The sequence below is a fragment of the Carcharodon carcharias genome, chromosome 7 (genome assembly GCF_017639515.1).
Source record: "Carcharodon carcharias isolate sCarCar2 chromosome 7, sCarCar2.pri, whole genome shotgun sequence".
In the NCBI taxonomy this organism is placed as follows: domain Eukaryota; kingdom Metazoa; phylum Chordata; class Chondrichthyes; order Lamniformes; family Lamnidae; genus Carcharodon; species Carcharodon carcharias.
In genome coordinates, this window is record NC_054473.1 from 10238353 (window position 1) to 10255957 (window position 17605).

The 17605-nt window shown below is 43.2% G+C and overlaps 1 protein-coding gene across 1 annotated transcript in view; it reads left to right on the forward strand.

Annotated features, from left to right (window-relative positions):
* LOC121280224 (MICOS complex subunit mic25-like) overlaps window positions 1-17605 on the forward strand; it is a 452141-nt gene that overhangs the window by 30731 nt on the left and 403805 nt on the right. The window contains exon 4 of the mRNA XM_041191988.1: window positions 5368-5497. Within this exon, the coding sequence (XP_041047922.1) occupies window positions 5368-5497 (130 nt within the window). The remainder of the gene's footprint in view (window positions 1-5367; window positions 5498-17605) is intronic.

A 17605-nucleotide genomic window follows, 5' to 3' on the forward strand; every position in this document is an offset into this window, starting at 1 on the left:
ATCTCCTACCCAAAATCTACAAACAGAACTGCCCCGGCAGACCGATCGTCTCAGCTTGTTCCTGCCCCACAGAACTCATTTCTCGTTATCTTGACTCCCTTCTCTCTCCCCTTGTCCAGTCCCTTCCCACCTATATCCGTGATTCCTCTGACACCTTACGTCACATCAACAATTTCCAGTTCCCTGGCCCCAACCGCTTCCTCTTCACCATGGACGTCCAATCCCTCTACACCTCCATCCCCCACCAGGATGGTCTGAGGGCCCTTAGCTTCTTCCTCGAACAGAGGCCCGAACAATCCCCATCCACCACTACTCTCCTCCGTCTGGCTGAACTTGTTCTCACACTGAACAATTTCTCCTTCAACTCCTCTCACTTCCTCCAAATAAAAGGTGTGGCTATGGGTACCCGCATGGGCCCCAGCTATGCCTGTCTCTTTATGGGGTATGTGGAACATTCCTTGTTGCAGTCCTACTCCGGCCCCCTTCCACAACTCTTTCTCCGGTACATCGATGATTACTTCGGTGCCACTTCACGCTCTCGTCAGGACTTGGAAAAATTTATTAATTTTGCTTCCAATCTCCATCCCTCCATCATTTTCACGTGGTCCATCTCTGACACTTCCCTTCCCTTCCTTGACCTCTCTGTCTCAATCTCTGGTGATAGACTGTCCACCAATATCCATTACAAACCCACCGACTCCCACAGCTATCTCGACTACAGCTCCTCACACCCCGCTTCCTGTAAGGACTCCAACCCATTTTCTCAGTTCCTTCGCCTCCGTCGCATCTGTTCCGATGATGCTACATTCAAAAACAGTTCCTCTGACATGTCCTCCTTCTTCCTTAACCGAGGTTTTCCACCCATGGTCGTTGACAGGGCCCTCAACCGTGTCCGGCCCATCTCCCGCGCATCCGCCCTCACGCCTTCTCCTCCCTCCCAGAAACATGATAGGGTCCCCCTTGTCCTCACTTATCACCCCACCAGCCTCCGCATTCAAAGGATCATCCTCCGCCATTTCCGCCAACTCCAGCATGATGCCACCACCAAACACATCTTCCCTTCACCCCCCTTATCGGCATTCCGTAGGGATCGCTCCCTCCGGGACACCCTGGTCCACTCCTCCATCACCCCCTACTCCTCAACCCCCTCCTATGGCACCACCCCATGCCCACGCAAAAGATGCAACACCTGCCCCTTCACTTCCTCTCTCCTCACCGTCCAAGGACCCAAACACTCCTTTCAAGTGAAGCAGCATTTCACTTGCATTTCCCCCAACTTAGTCTACTGCATTCGTTGCTCCCAATGTGGTCTCCTCTACATTGGAGAGACCAAACGTAAACTGGGCGACCGCTTTGCAGAACACCTGCGGTCTGTCCGCAAGAATGACCCAAACCTCCTGGTCGCTTGCCATTTCAACACTCCACCCTGCTCTCTTGCCCACATGTCTGTCCTTGGCTTGCTGCATTGTTCCAGTGAAGCCCAACGCAAACTGGAGGAACAACACCTCATCTTCCGACTAGGGACTTTACAGCCTTCCGGACTGAATATTGAATTCAACAACTTTAGGTCGTAAGCTCCCTCCCCCATCCCCACCCCCTTTCTGTTTCCCCCTTCCCTTTTTTTTCCAATAAGTTATAAAGATTTTCCTTTTCCCACCTATTTCCATTATATAAAAAAAAAACCCACTAGAGCTATACCTTGAGTGCCCTACCATCCATTCTTAATTAGCACATTCGTTTAGATAATATCACCAACTTTAATTTTAACACCTATGTGTTCTATTGTACTATTGTCGTTGACATCTTTTGATGATCTGCTTCTATCACTGCTTGTTTGTCCCTACAACCACACCCCCCCCTCCACCTCTTTGTCTCTCTATCTCTCCGCCCCCACACACACACCTTAAACCAGCTTATATTTCAACTCTTTCTTGGACTCGAACGCAAGTTCTGTCGAAGGGTCATGAGGACTCGAAACGTCAACTCTCTTCTTCTCCGCCGATGCTGCCAGACCTGCTGAGTTTTTCCAGGTAATGCTGTTTTTGTTTTGGATTTCCAGCATCTGCAGTTTTTTTGTTTTTAAAAGAATACCAAGTCCTGATAGAAACTGAGAAGGAGGAAAGAGGCAGAATTCTATCTTTTTTAAATGTTTCTTTTTGTTTCAGCATCTAGTAGCGAGACCAACAGGTGGCCACCTAAATTTAGTTGTGTGTAATTATTTAATTTCACTGCTGGCTGCCTGTGACTTTGCTTTTTACAGCGCTGCCTGTTTTGTTCCTGTTCTTTCTTTTCCTCTTGAGGGCTGCAACAATTGCTCATTAGGAGGAACAAAGTAAAAATTCAGCTCCTGTGCGTGCTTTTGTTTTAATGTTTTTGTTATTCCTTAATACATACCTCATAGCAATTTAACTTCCAAGTCTCCTTGTTATAATGTGTAATGAACAGAGGCTTTGCCAGAGAAATAGGTTCCATGCATTTTATCCCCTCCAAGGAAATCACTTCTGTTCTTCTAATGCACATTCTATTACTTTTCTAATCTCCAGAAACAAAGAGGGAATCTGGAAGTCAGGACATCTGAAAATGAAAACACAAAAGGTTGGAAATACACAGCAGGTTTGTTAGCATATGAAAGAGTGATTTATTTTTAGGTGAAGAGAAACGCACAAATATCAGAACTGGGGTTCTGGTAGAGGACCTCACCCTAAACCTCAATTTGCTGCCCTCTTTCACATGCTGACTTATTTCACTCTGTGCATTTCAACCTATTATATTTCTAACTGCTTAGGATGCAAACCTGGCATTACTAACAGTAAATTGGGTGATGTACCATCTTGTAGCAATGGGAATATTATGCTGTGTTTTGCATGAAATGTATTCTGCTGCAACTGTAGAGCTTTGGTTAAGAAGGCCTCTCTCCTTAGAGCTTAAAGTCACTGCTTACTTAGCTGAAATCATCTATCCACCTGGGCAGAACCTAACCACTTCATTAATTTAAAAATCTCACTCATAGCCCTGCAAAATCCACACTTTTCCAAATTAAAATGTTCAGCTTTTTAAGCCTAGATCAATAATTAAGGACCCTTAAACTATGGTTCAATCAAGTTGCCCTCTTTGAAAACTTTTCCAGGGCCTCTATATTCCTCAGCATGTGGGAGGAGCAGAAGTAGACACAATGTTCTCGGTGTGCATGGACCAAAACTTTGTCCAAAGAAAGGATTGTGCTTCTAGTTTTTGTCTTTGCTATATCTCCACGGACTTGTTTCACTTTTTTAACATTCTTGTGGCACTGGTCGTGGATCTCAATTCATGAACTATAGCCCATAAGATCTCTTTCCTGCTCAGGCAGTTGTGCAGCAGTTTTAAAGATTAACTATATTTTCATTGGCTTCATTTTGTGTATAGGCACGTGTAGAGGTGCATTTTTATGTTCTTTCCCTCTATGTTCTTTCTCCCTCTCTAACAGCACTGTGGGTGTACCTACACCACATGGACTGCAGCGATTCAAGAAGGCAGCTCACCACCACCTTCTTAAGGGCAATTACGGGTGGGCAATAAATGCTGGCCCTGCCAGCGATGCCCACATCCTGCGAAAGAATTTAAAAACAAATTGTTCAGTGTCCATTTCCCTCATATGCTTTATAGGACATGATTGAACTAGGGTACATACAGCGCAGCTAATCTGTGTTCAGCAAAGAGAAGGGGCAGCTTGTACCAATACATTCCACTAGTTCTTCCCTCCCCTGACCCTCCTCCCCGCCCCCATAAAGAACATTTCACTTACTTTTGTCAATAGTATTTTTTCCAGATCATTTTACAGCTGTACTTTGGAATCCTGGCTGGCTGCAGCATCACATGAATCTTGTGCTGAATAGCCTTTGCGGACAGGATAGTGCCAAACTTGGCACATACCATGCCACTATTTGCATGAGCATGAGTTACTTTACCCCAAATAACCTGAGTGCTGTTCTTTGCATTGTACATGTAGGCACATTGCTTGCCCAGGAATTATACTCAAATGCACACACTCAATCTGCAACCAAAATGAAATTTTCATGTACTCACATGAACTGATGAAAAACAGCTAGCAGTGCAGTTTTGGATTTCCTCTTTACAAATTTGGGTTGTGTCTACAGCATTTGAGCTTTAGAGCATTATGGTGAAGTACTGGTAGTTATTAGTGGAGAGAGCAATTTGGAGGTGATGAGATAGAATTGCAATATTAAAGTGTGATTTCTTCCCCTATTTTGTATTGGCACCGGTATGATCTATAAGCCTAATAACAGCTGAAGTGTTCACCCCAAATGTTGGAGCTGCATTTCTGAGGCTGCAAACACTGGTATTTATCCCATTACTACCTGCTTAGATAGTTTTTGTTTAACTGAAGCAAATTACCCTATCTATACTTGAAAGATCTTGAAATTTCTGAGTTGAAACTATGCTGCAGATATAGAATTAATAAAAACAAGTTGCAGAAACACTTAGGCCGAGCCATATCCGTAGAGGGAGAAAGAGTTGGCGTTTCAGGTCAATGACCTTTCATCAGAACCTGAAACGTTAACTCCTTCTCCCTCCATAGATGCTGCTTGACCTGCTGAACGCATTTAATGTAGCAACATTTCCCAAGTTGTTCCATAGGAGCGCTGTTCGGTAAAAATTTCACACCGAGAAGCATATGGAGATATTAGGATAGGTGACCTAAACCTTGGCCAAAGAGGTAGGTTTTAAGGAGCATTGTAAATGAGACGGGAGGTGGAGAGGTTTTGTGAAATCCATAGCTTAGGATTCAGGCAGCTGAAAGCACAGCCGCCAACATTGGAACGATGAAAATCATGGATGAGCGAGAAGCCAGAGTTGGAGGGGTATAACAAATGCTCGGACACTACATTGGGTTATGGCTTCATTACCACTGGCTACGAATGGTAACATTCTCAAGTAGCCACCACCCTTTATGTAGGCTTAGGTTCTGAGTGTCAGCAGGTTATTTGACTGAATCCACTGACTTAAAACAGCCTGACTGGATATTGAACCTGGGATCTTTCTAGCCTCTGTTACCTATACTGTGCAATGCATTTATGAACTGAACCATTGGGAGCGCCACAGATTGACTGGTTGTTTAATCAATTCCAAGATTGAATTTCATGTGGAAGCAAGGTATAAAAGAAAAGAAAGACCTGCTACTATTAGCTTGCCCAACTTGAATGTTTTTTGCTGACAGGTCCGTGCTGTTTCCTAGTTGCCCTGGCTTGAGAATACATGGCAATGAACAATATTTTTGGTTTTAGGAACTGGGTGGAAGTAGGGGTTTGGAACAGAGAAAGGCAGAGGGGAAATAAAGTTCATAACTTTGAACACTCTGTCTTGCTGCAGGTGTGAAAAAGAGGAGGCACTGGTGAAAGAAGAGCTGTCTAAGCTTGCTCAGCAAGAACAAATGGTGGCCGTTGCTGACCTCAAAGAGCACGTAATCTCATCTAAGGAGCAGCAAAACATCAAGCAGCTAGTAAGTCAACTTTGGGAAAATCTGGCGCACTCAGGAGAAATAACAGGCCAGAGGACATGGTTAATAGTATCAGTAATGCTTTCCAATTAAAGTTCAATGCCAGTCTTCACTTTAACAGGTCCAGAGACAGTACATTGTTGCTCAGCTAAGACCCTCTAGTGAAGAGTTGTGGAAGCATTTGTCAGGTTCCTTACCGCTGGCTGCATAATTTGGAAGCTGTGTCATCCTGTTCTGCTCTGTACAGCTCTGTTGATGGGTTATTGATGAAATTGCTGTAAAAAGAGACATACTGTCGAAGCTTTACGTCTTGCGCTCATCGGGTCAGAATCGCAAGAATGCCAAATTTCAGAGGAGACAGCAGTTTATCTTGCATGAGAAAAGGGTGCTGATTGGTTGGCAAGTGGACTCTGGTTGAGGCGTTGCCATGGGGAATGCCCCAGGTAACAGTTGTCCCCATGTTTTTGTTTAGTTTAAAAAGGCTCAGTGCCTGGACATGGTCTTTCTGTTTGCAGGCAACAGTGATTCCCAAGCTTTTGTTTAAATTCAGACCAAGCAAACAGTTATTCCCAAGCTTTTGTTCAAATTCAGACCAGGCAAATTGACTCCGGTTGATGTGTTTAAAAAGGCTCAATGCCAGGACATGGCCTTTCTGTTTGTAAAGGACAGAGCCCTGCATGTGAATATGTGTAGCTACTGGCAAGCCTAAGTGAGACCCATTGCAAGCTCGACTGATAATCTTGAATTGATTGTTGGTGTAATTCTTAGCACACTTGGGATTGTTGAGTAAGTGCTGCCCAATTGCAGAATCACATCTAACGTTGGACCCTATGTTCTGAGTTTTGCAAGCATAGGCTGGTTGAGTATGGTCTTTATTCGGCCTGTTGCAAACAGCCAAAGGGACATGCTGTTTGATAAGATCCACCAGTTGTTGGGATGTACAACCTACATAACTGGCAACATGCCAGCACTGAAATTCATATACCACATAACTCATTTGTGGGGTAAGCAGAACGTCTTTTTGGCTTGACAGCATCCTGGTGGCGGAGAATGCCACTCATGTTACCGCTGCATAGTAGCAGCATGAAACAACTAGCTTACCTGTTGCTCAAATCTTTGACACACCTTATCCTTCCAGGGTAATTTGAGGTGGACTGGGCACTTTTCAGGTTCGCAGATGGCAACCTTAGGTTCATTCATAAGTACGCGCGATATGCAGGGAACAATAATTTGAAGGGGGGTAGCCATTATCCTGTAGGATAGTTTTGAAGCATCCTATTTTGGCATCATGCTTGCATGGTGAGCAAGTGGATCAGGCCCTTTTTACTAGGTTGCTGATAAGGCCAATCTTATAGCGCGTGGAGCTGTACGAGCCCCAGTGCTTATATTGACTAGTGAAGGTTGGCTTGTGATAGACGGCAGTAGCGAGCCCATTTGCAGATTTCTCAACTAGCATGTTGAGGAAAGGGAGCTTGTTCGACAGCTCCATTTCAAAGGTGAATTTGAGCTTGAACTATGGAGCCCATTGAGTTGTGTAAGGAAATTCTTATGTGCAGCTGCAGATTCACATATAGCAAATGTATCATCTACAGATCAGAAATATGCAAAGGGTAGGAGGTTAGGGGATCATCCCATCAAAGATGCATTTCTTGTGGAAACCAACAAAAAAGTTAGTGAGAACTGGGCCTAGAAGGGATCTAATGGTAACACCATCTCTTTGGGTGTACATGATGTCATTAAAGCTGAATTCAACTGCGCGAGTTGCTAGATTTATAAGTTCAATGTTTGGAGATTCAGACAATGATGGTGTATCTGGATTGCCTTGATATAGCGACACAGCACAAATGTCTATGGCTTCCTTGAAGTTTGGTATTCTTACAATTCTGTTCTGATGGGTGTGAGATGCAAAACTTCGACAGCATGTCTCTTTTTACAGCAATACTCAAGCTCTCTACTACCAAGAGACAATTGATGAAATGTTGTTGATGGCAGGTGTGCAAAAGCACCCAAGGTATGTCTGGCTTGTACGTTTTTAAGAAAATGATAGACTGACTTAGATTCCCAGCCTGGACTGAGTTAGCTTAGTCTGCCAAGGACCGCAATTGGGGTACTTTGATTGACTTTGTTACCCCGAGACTTGTGAGGTGGAGGATAAATTAGCTGCATCATTGCCTTGATCAATGTTTGTTGACCTGGGCTGGAGAGTCGGTGTCATGCAAAAAAAGAGCCCGGGCTTGCAGTGAAACTTTATGTCGTAGAATATTCTGCCTATACTCGTGGTGTGCGCTTATATTTGAAGAAAGGCTGCTTGAGTAAGGGATAAGGAAACTGCTGTACCTGTAGTGCTGTATCTCAGCAAGAATCAGCACTTGCATGTTGGAGAAAATATGCCTTTCAGAAAAAAAAAACATCCAGGTTAAATCAGGGCAGTAGGAGCTGTGGTATTTGCCAAGAGGCGGTGCAAAGTTTTCAGTTTCTAGACAGCTTGAAAACTGTGATTTTTGGATTCAGTAATCTGAGTTAATGACAGCCTACTGTGGATTTCAACAAATAGTTCATGCTTAATTTTTAACAGCGTTTTGTATTTTAGGTCACATTGTTATGTCTTGGTTGTTATCATTGGAACTCTCACCCAGTTATTCCTATGCTTAGCATTGTCTCTTGTATTAAATACCCACATGGTTCCTTGTTGCTGTAATTGAGTTCAATGAGGAAGGAAGAAAAACTTGAATGTTCATGTGTACTGACATGGAAATTCAGTACTGTTGCATTTGGGATTATACTTGTGCTGCAAAGCAAAATGTCTGGGGGATTTTGTGAAATCCTGTATGCACAGCACTGAGCACAACATTTTTTTTATTGGAAAAACTCAGCAGGTCTGGCGGCATCTGCGGAGAGGAACACAGTTAACGTTTCGAGTCTGAATGACCCTTCAACAGAACTAAGTAAAAATAGAAGAGAGGTGAAAGATAAGCTGGTTTAAGGGGGGTGGGGGGAGGGGGGGGGATGTGGGGGGGATGGGGTGGGGTGGGACAAGTAGAGCTGGATAGGGGGCCAATGATAGGTGGAGATAACCAAAAGATGTCACAGACAAAAGGACAAAGAGGTGTTGAAGGTGGTGATATTATCTATGGAATGTGCTAATTAAGGGTAGAAAGCAGGACAAGCAAGGTACAGATAGCCCTAGTGGGAGTGGGGTGGGGTGAAGGAATCAAAAAAGGCTAAAAGGTAGAGATAAAACAATGGATAGAAATAACATTTAAAAATAATGGAAGTAGGTGGGAAAAGAAAAATCTATATAAATTATTGGAAAAAAGTGGGGGGTGGGGGGAATCGGAAAGTGGGTGGGGATGGAGGAGAGAGTTTATGATCTAAAATTGTTGAACTCAATATTCAGTCCGGAAGGCTGTAAAGTGCCTGGTCGGAAGATGAGGTGCTGTTCCTCCAGTTTGCGTTGAGCTTCGCTGGAACAATGCAGCAAGCCAAGGACGGACATGTGGGCATGAGAGCAGGGTGGAGTGTTGAAATGGCAAGCGACAGGGAGGTCTGGGTAATGCTTGCGGACTGACCGAAAATGTTCTACGAAGTGGTCACCCAGTCTGCGTTTGGTCTCTCCAAGAGGTTTCCTCTACATTGGAGAGACCAAACGCAGACTGGGTGACCGCTTTGTAGAACATTTTCGGTCTGTCCGCAAGCATGACCCAGACCTCTCTGTCGCTTGCCATTTCAAAACTCCACCCTGCTCTCCTGCCCACATGTCCATCCTTGGCTTGCTGCATTGTTCCAGTGAAGCTCAACGCAAGCTGGAGGAACAGCACCTCATCTTTCGACCAGGCACTTTACAGCCTTCCGGACTGAATATTGAGTTCAACAATTTTAGAACATGAACTCTCTCCTCCATCCCCACCCCCTTTCCGATTTCCCCCCCACCCCACTTTTTTCCAATAATTTATTTAGATTTTACTTTTCCCACCTACTTCCATTATTTTTAAATGTATTTCCATCTATTGTTTTATCTCTACATTTTAGTCTTTTTTGATTCCTTCACCCAACCCCACCCCCACTAGAGCTATCTGTACCTTGCTCGTCCTGCTTTCTACCCTTAATTAACACATTCCATAGATAATATCACCACCTTCAACACCTCTTTGTCCTTTTGTCTGTGACATCTTTTGGTTATCTCCACCTATCATTGGCCCTCTATCCAGCTCTACTTGTCATCCCCCCCCCCCCCAACCCCCCACCACCCTCCCCTTCACCTCTCTTCTATTTTTACTTATTTCTGTTGAAGGGTCATTCGGACTTGAAACGTTAACTGTGTTCCTCTCCGCAGATGCTGCCAGACCTGCTGAGTTTTTCCAGGTATTTTTATTTTTTGTTTTGGATTTCTAGCATCTGCAGTTTTTTGCTTTTATTTTTTTTAATTGCGTTATTTCCTTGTAACTCAACCTTTGTTGAAGTTGAAATCACAAGGAGCAACAGTTCTTCAGTTTAAATCATGGGGTTCGATTACAGAGACCTGCTGATCTGCAGGTGGCTAAAAATTAAAATAAACCTTGTACTATCCATGCCTCCCCACCCATGCACTCTGCATGTTTGTACTGAATTCTACATGTAGGTTTGTGTGTGTATACTGTTCAGAGTAAACACAATTTTTATGCGTTTCAAAGATGTGATCCATCTGGGAATGAAATGGTGTTGACTATTTGAGCTTTGGTCTTGCAGTTCATAATGTTTCTACCCTGCAGTGTGTCAGTGCTCCAATCTGTTGTGCACCGTGTTGTAAGGTGTGTTTTTGCGCAAACCATTTTCTGTTCGCATTTTTCCCTTCTTCACTTACCAGCAAAGTTTTAGACCATTTAGTAAAAGGAACAGTGGCAGCATGGATACAAAGTTGGCTGAGTGACAGGTTGGTGGCTGGTGGATGGTTGTTTCTCAGACTAGAGGAAGGTATGTAGTGGGGTCCTCTAGGGTTTAGTATTAGAACCACTGCTTTTCTTGATCAATATTAATGACCTAGATTTGGGTATGCAGGGCACAATTTTAAAAGTTGCAGATTACATAAAATTGGGAAGTATTATGAACTGTGAGGATGGTGATGATGGACTTCAAGAGGGCAGATTGGAGAACATAGGAAATAGGATAGGCTATTTGGATCCTCAAGCTTGTTCCGCCGTTCAGCTACATCATGGCTGATCTTCTACCTCAATGTAATTTTCCCGCACTAAACTCATATTCCTGGATGCCTTTAATATCTAAAAATCTGTCAATCTCTGTCTTGAACATAATGACTAAATCTCCACAGCCCAATGGGGTAGAGAATTCCAAAGATTCACCACCCTCTGAGTGAGTGAAGGAATTCCCCCTTATCAACTTTGGAGTCAGTGACTCTCACATCGACAATAAAGTTGCTTTTTGCTTTTGCACCTAATAAGCTTAGCGTTTGAGAATCATTTTAACCCTTTAATTGCTGTCCGGCTTGAAAGCCCCACTTCAATTGCAAGGGGTGTGGAGTATAAAAGTAGGGATGTTTTACTGCAGTTGTGCTTTGGTGAGACCACATCTGGAGCACAATGTGTAGTTTTGGTCTCCTTATGTAAGAAAAGGCATCATTGCATTAGAAGTGGTTCGGAGAAGCTTCATGTGACTGATTCCTGGGATGAGGGGGATTATCTTATGAGGAAAGGTTGGACAGGTTGGGCCTGTATCCAGTGATGTTTAGAAAAATGAGAGGTGACCTTATTGAAACATGTAAGATCCTGAGGGGGCTTGACAAAGTGGACGTTGAAAGAATATTTGCCCTTGTGGGAGAGACCAGAACTAGGGGACACAGTTTAAAAATAAGGGGCTTCCCATTTAAGATGGAGATGAGAAATTTTTTTGCTGATGTTTGTGAGTCTGTAGAACTCTTCCCCAGAGAGCAGTGGAGGCAGGGTCATTGAATATTTTAAGGTTTGGGTAGATAGATTCTTGACTAACAAGGGAATCAAAGGGCAGTGGGGTGGGTAGGCAGGAGAGTGTGTCAAGGCCACAATCAGATCAACCATGATCTTATTAAATGCTGGAGCAGGCTTGAGGGGCCGAATGGCCTACTCCTGCTCCTAATTCGTATGTTTGAATAATCCGCCCAGCAGCGGTGAGAAGCCAGTTATGGTTCATCAACTAATTAGCAGCAATTTTCCAGTGTAATTGAGATTTAACTAGCATTGCATCAGACCCCGCACCCCACCGTGTCTGCAGCTCATCAAGTAACAAGAGGCATCAGCAGAGTGGGAGGTTGGGACTCCATAACAAAAAAATTAAATCTACTGACTTAAGATGCAAATCAGCAAGTCTGTGATCCTCCACAGGAACTGGCTTTGCAATTTCCTTCCAATCTCCTAGAGACTGCTGTAAGGTACGGTGCTGTCGGTGATGGAGTGGCAGCCATTGCCTCCAGCCGTTAAACTCCTCCATTTTGTTGAAGCTCCTCTTGTGTCCAGCAGTTCCCTCAGTATTCAGATAGTGAAGTCTACTGCCTGACCTTGCAGGCTCACATGCCAACTCTCCCTCTTGCTTTCACAACCTGCTCACCATCCCTAATTGGACAGCGATCCTCTTAATTGCCATTCCTTCACTGTTGCTGGGTCAAAGTCATGGAACTCCCTCCCTAAAAGCGCTGTGGGTGTATCTGCACCACATAGACTGCAGTGATTCAAGAAGGCAGCTCACCACTAGCTTCTCAAGGGCAATTAGGGATGGGCAATAAATGCTGGTCTCGTCAGTGATGTCCACATTCCATGAATGAATAGAAAAAAAATTGGGTGCCTTTCATAAAATTAATCCAGGTGATATGCTGCTACTGCGAACAGGGACGGGGCCAACTACCAAAAATTTCGAAACCCAGAAGATTCAGCCAACTAGTAAAATGTTGGACAGATGGAGGGACAAGAAAAGTTGTGCTAAGTCACCTTTCCTAAATATATCAATAAAGCACCACATGAATGTTGCAATGTCTTAGGATAGTTCCCAGGTTCTTCATTTAATCTCCCCTCTGCCTATCAAAGCTTCCTGGTGTACCTTGTCTTCTCCCTTTCTTTCAACTTTGGTGTCTTGCATAACGGGTTTCACGTTAGTTTAAAAAGAGCTGTGCTAATGTCGTCATCCAATTAGCAATCTTGAAGCATTGCTCCTCCTTTTTATAATGGATTATGGCAGGAAATGAAAGAATGGATTATGGCAGGAAATGAAAGAATGGGAAGGAAAATATAATTAGGAGGGTTTAGAAGTCATATTAAAGGAATACTGATAAATACTCTACCAGCAATCAGAGTTAAGCTTTATGTGTGTGGCACCTTGGGTTAATTGGTTGCACTCTCATCTCTGAGTAGATTTGAGTGCAACACCAGGACTTAATTGCTTAATCTAGACAGAGATTTCACTGAATGAGTGCTGCATTTTCTGAGATGCCATCGATTGGATGAGTTGTTAAATTGAGTTCCTGGCTGCCTGTTCTGGTCATTCAGATGGATCTGAATGATCCCTTGGCACAAATAAAAGAACAGGCAGTTCTTCTGATCTACATCTCTCCCTCAACTAATACAATCAAAAAATTGATATAACTGATTATTTGTCTTGTGTGTGGGATGTGGAGTTGAAATTGGCTGCTATGTTTCCTTACATAATCACTGCATTCCAGGAAATTAATCCATCATGTGAAACTCTTTTTGATGTTAGAGGACATGATGAGGAACAATATCAATGCAAGTTTCTTTTTTAAATGTACATTATGTGCGTCACACTCTCTGGTGCTCAATAGCCTCCTTCTATGCTGTAAGACTCTGATTCAAGGTCAGTCTTCTGATTGGAATTTCAGAAATGATTTTGTATGTACATCATAACGTGATGTACCCATCTGAACTGTGAAAAACATCCTGCAGAATACATCTCGATTTTGTTCTTGCGGTCTGGTAACGGAATGAATTGCTGATGGTTACGAGTCCGCAATAGAGATGGGAGTGATTTCAGGTGGTGAATGAAGAGAAAAAGTAAAGACTTATATCTCTATACTATCGTTCAAGTCTTCAGGACATCTCAAAGCGCTTTACAGGCAATGAAGTACCTTTGAAATGTAATCATTGTTGTGATGGAGGAAACATGGAAGCCAATTTGCCCACAGCAAATTCCCACAAACAGCAATCTGTCTTTTTTTCCCTACAATATTTTGGTACCAATTAAGTTTGACACGAACGAGCAACAGGCAGCCCTGCTATATGTACGGAAAGCCTGTGAACTTTATTTTCAGGCTGTAACCTCACTTATGTACATTATCAGTCAATGAACCTTTCCCCTCTTTGTGAGACCCTTTGCTTTTGCGTGGGTTTGAACATTAATCCTGGTTCACAGGTTCAACTGCTGCTTGTATTGTTAATAATCAGGACTGGACTTAGAAATATAGATACAATTCTTCAAGCAAAAATAATAATCATAATATTATATGAATAGAAGTGAAGGAATACTCCGGGAGAAAGCTTTGTAATATGCGTCCTTACCCCCAACTGGATATAACTGTTTTGTGTTCAAAGATAGCAGTGCTTTCTCAGTGAGTCTTTATTGAACTAATGTAAAATGGCAGCCTACAGAGAGATTGCCTCATGGCAGGGGTCACATGATTACAGCAAGCCAGATAGGGCATGTTGTACTGTTGCATGCAGTACTGTTGTATTTCAAAACCCAAACATGCCCCTTTTCCTAATGAACAGAAGACACATTTGCATGCATGATCATGTGTAACTGTGAGTTACCCAGGTTACCCACTATACACGCACTGTTCTCATGTATTAACAGCTGTTTGTTCTATTAGTCAGTCTCTGCCCCTGCATCGCACCTTTAAATCGTACAGGTCTCTTAATGTTATGTGTGCACCTTGCCATTGGCAGTTTGTCTGGGTGATGCACCTTGTCTAGAGAGTGTCACTCCTGTGGCACTTGTTGCCGGTGGTAACTGTTGTTCCAGTGCAGTTGTTGGGGACATGTGGACCTCCTGGGATTGATGGTAGTTCTGTACTCAGTTGGTGAGATCTCTTCTTCCTAACTGGCCGATTGCTGTGAAGGAACAGCTTCGCTAGTTTTGTGTATATGCTTGCGGCTAAACTGGTATATTTGGTTATTCGTTTCCACCTTGTATGATCACTGAAATGAAGATTTCTCTATGCAAGTTCCAAGTTTCCATGTGGGCTGACTCCTGTTGGAAGTGTTGAACGTTTGTACCCTTACTGGCTCTCCAATACTCAGCTCTGGCAATGGTTTGGCAATCTTGTCAAAATGAAATTTGGCTTCCTGCTGTTTCACCTTGATTTTTGCCCTCACGCCTGTTACTCCTTCTGGTTTCAGTCACTGCTTTGCTGTTGAAAGAGTAGTTTGTGTGTGGCATGACATTGGTCTTTGGACTGGACTACTTTCCATGCCTTCAGCTGGCATGTTTCTCCACTTGAGGATTGCCTTGTATACATCTGTGCTAGATTTGCTTGATTTCTTGATGATTCCTTTGGCCATTTTCAATACCGCCACAGCCTTTCCTTTCAACTGGGGAATGTGGAGATGATGTATACTGTTGAATTTCCCAATCTTTTATGAATCGGCAGAATTATTCACTTATGAATTTAGAGCCATTATCACTCATCACAATGTCTGGAATGCTGTAACGATTGAAGTGTGCTTTCAGGCATTCTACTATTTCCCCTGTTGTTGTTGAAGTCAGCTGGAATAACTCCCAGTAGTCAGAATAGCAGTCTACAGTGACAAGATAATCAGTTCCTGCTACAGCGAAGAGGTCTTCTCCCAGCTTCATCTGTGATCTGTCTGGGATGTCATGCATCAACAGCTGTCTAGCTTGTTTAGCTTGGTACTTGTTATAAGCATTGCACTGGCCTATGTGGTCTTTAATTTCATTGCTCATGTGTGGACAGAGGAGCATTTCTTTTGCCTTCCTCAGACTTGATTTAATTCCTTGGTGGCTTGCATGGATGCACTTCAGCACTTCTCCTCTCATTTCCTTAGGGATGATGACTCTATTTCCTTTGCACAAGATGCCATCTTGGGCTATCAATTCAATTCAGTATGCCCAGTGACCACAGGTGTGTCCTTGATGCTCTCAGGCCATCGTTTCATCACTACTCCTTGTGGCACTTGGACAGTTACGTCATGTGTTGTTTGCTTAACTTGAGCAAGGCGTTTGTCTGTTAGGTTCAATGTCTCTGCTGGGTTTATGCCTTCCAGATCATGTCCAGCTGCTGCATCACATTGAATCTGGAAGAGTTCACATTCTGTTGTAGCATCCTCAACTTTCTTCATGGGGAGTGCTGCTCTCGATAGCATGTCGGCGATGTACATCTGATTTCCTTGCTTGCATGTCACGTCCAGATGATATCTCTGTAAATGAAGTAACATTCTTTGGCAGAAGCTTTGGAGCAGATAGCAGTTTGAGAAAAATGCTTTGAGGTGACTTGTGGTCAGACTCCACTCTCCCAGTGAAGCCAATGCAAACTGGAGGAACAGCATCTTCAGTTAGGCACCTTACAGCCTTCTGGACTTAACATTGAGTTCAACAACTTCAGCCATGAACCCTCTCCTCCCTCTTGACCCCCTTTTTAATCCAATTTTTATTTCTTTATTTATTCTAATCTATTTTATTTTATTTGATCCTTTTATTTATTTGTTCATTTTATTATCCTTTTTCTCCCAAAGCCCCCTTTCCCCACAGGCCACCTGTCACTTGTTCTTATGTTTTGCTTTCACAGAGTGTTGACCTTTGTTCTGTTATTAACACCTTCTGCTATCTTACCTTTATGACACCGACAACACCTACTTTATTCTTTACCTCTACCATTAACACTCCCTTTGTCTTGTGTCCATGATATCTTTGTCAATCTTTCCCCAGCTGTCACTTATCCTTGACCTTCTATTTCATTCCAGTTGCTCCACTCTCTCTCAAACATATAAAATCCATCACATTTCTACTTCTTTTGATCTCTGAAGAAGAGTCGTACAGACTCGAAATGTTAACCCTGTTTCCCTCTCTACAGGTGCTGCCAGACCTGTTGAATTTTTTCAGCCTTTTCTGTTTTTATTTCAGATTTCCAGCATCTGCAGTACTTTGCTTTTATCCACTGTTACTTTGTCTCTCCAAGCAAGTTCTGATGAAAATGCTCACAAGCAAAAACGATAGCCAGGCACTCTTTCTCGATCTGAGCGTAGCATTGTTCCGTTTTCGTTAGTGCCTTGGGTGCAAATGTGACTCTTTGTCCTTGCTGCATTAGGGTTACTCCAAGACCTATTCTGCTGGTGTCACACTGCAAAGTGACTTCCTTATTGACGTCATGATACTTCAGCACTGGCATTGTATCACTAGGTTTTCGATTTTAGTGAGCGCTGCTTCGTGTTCTGTTCCCCAATACCACTGCACACCCTTGGCAGTGAGCTTACGTAATGGTTCACACTCTGACAAAAAAAAAACTAAAAATTTGCTAAATAGTTCACAAATCTAACAAATCATTGCACTGCTGTTATATCTGTTGGTTGCTGCGTAGCTACTAGTGCTCTCACCTTGTCAGGATCCAAACAAAGATATTTTGCTGTCAGTACATGTCCTATGTACTTGACTTCAGGCATCTTCAATTGCAATTTTTTTCTTGTTCAGCTTCAGGTTCATCTGGCGAGCGAGCTGTAGCAGTCGTGTTAAATTCTGATCATGGTCAGCTATGGCTCCTCCCATCGTGCCTCCACATCCATAGACTAAAAGATCATCCACTATGGCTTTCACTCTGCGAATATCACTGACTATCTCATGCTGTCTGCATTGATATTCTTCTGGAGCCGTGGAAATGCCAAACGACCTGCACAACAATCTGTATCTCCCGAATGGTGTCTGAATTTAGTGAGAAAGCTGCTGCATTCATCCAGCTTCACTTGCCAGTAACCATCCTTCGCATCTAGGGTAGTAAAGATTTATGCCTTGGCAAGTTGCAGCAAAATTCCTTCGATGGTTGGCATGGGGTAGTGTGATCTCTTCAGCGCTTTGTTTAGATTCTTTGGGTCTAAGCATAAATAACAGCTTTCCAAGCTGTTTCATTGC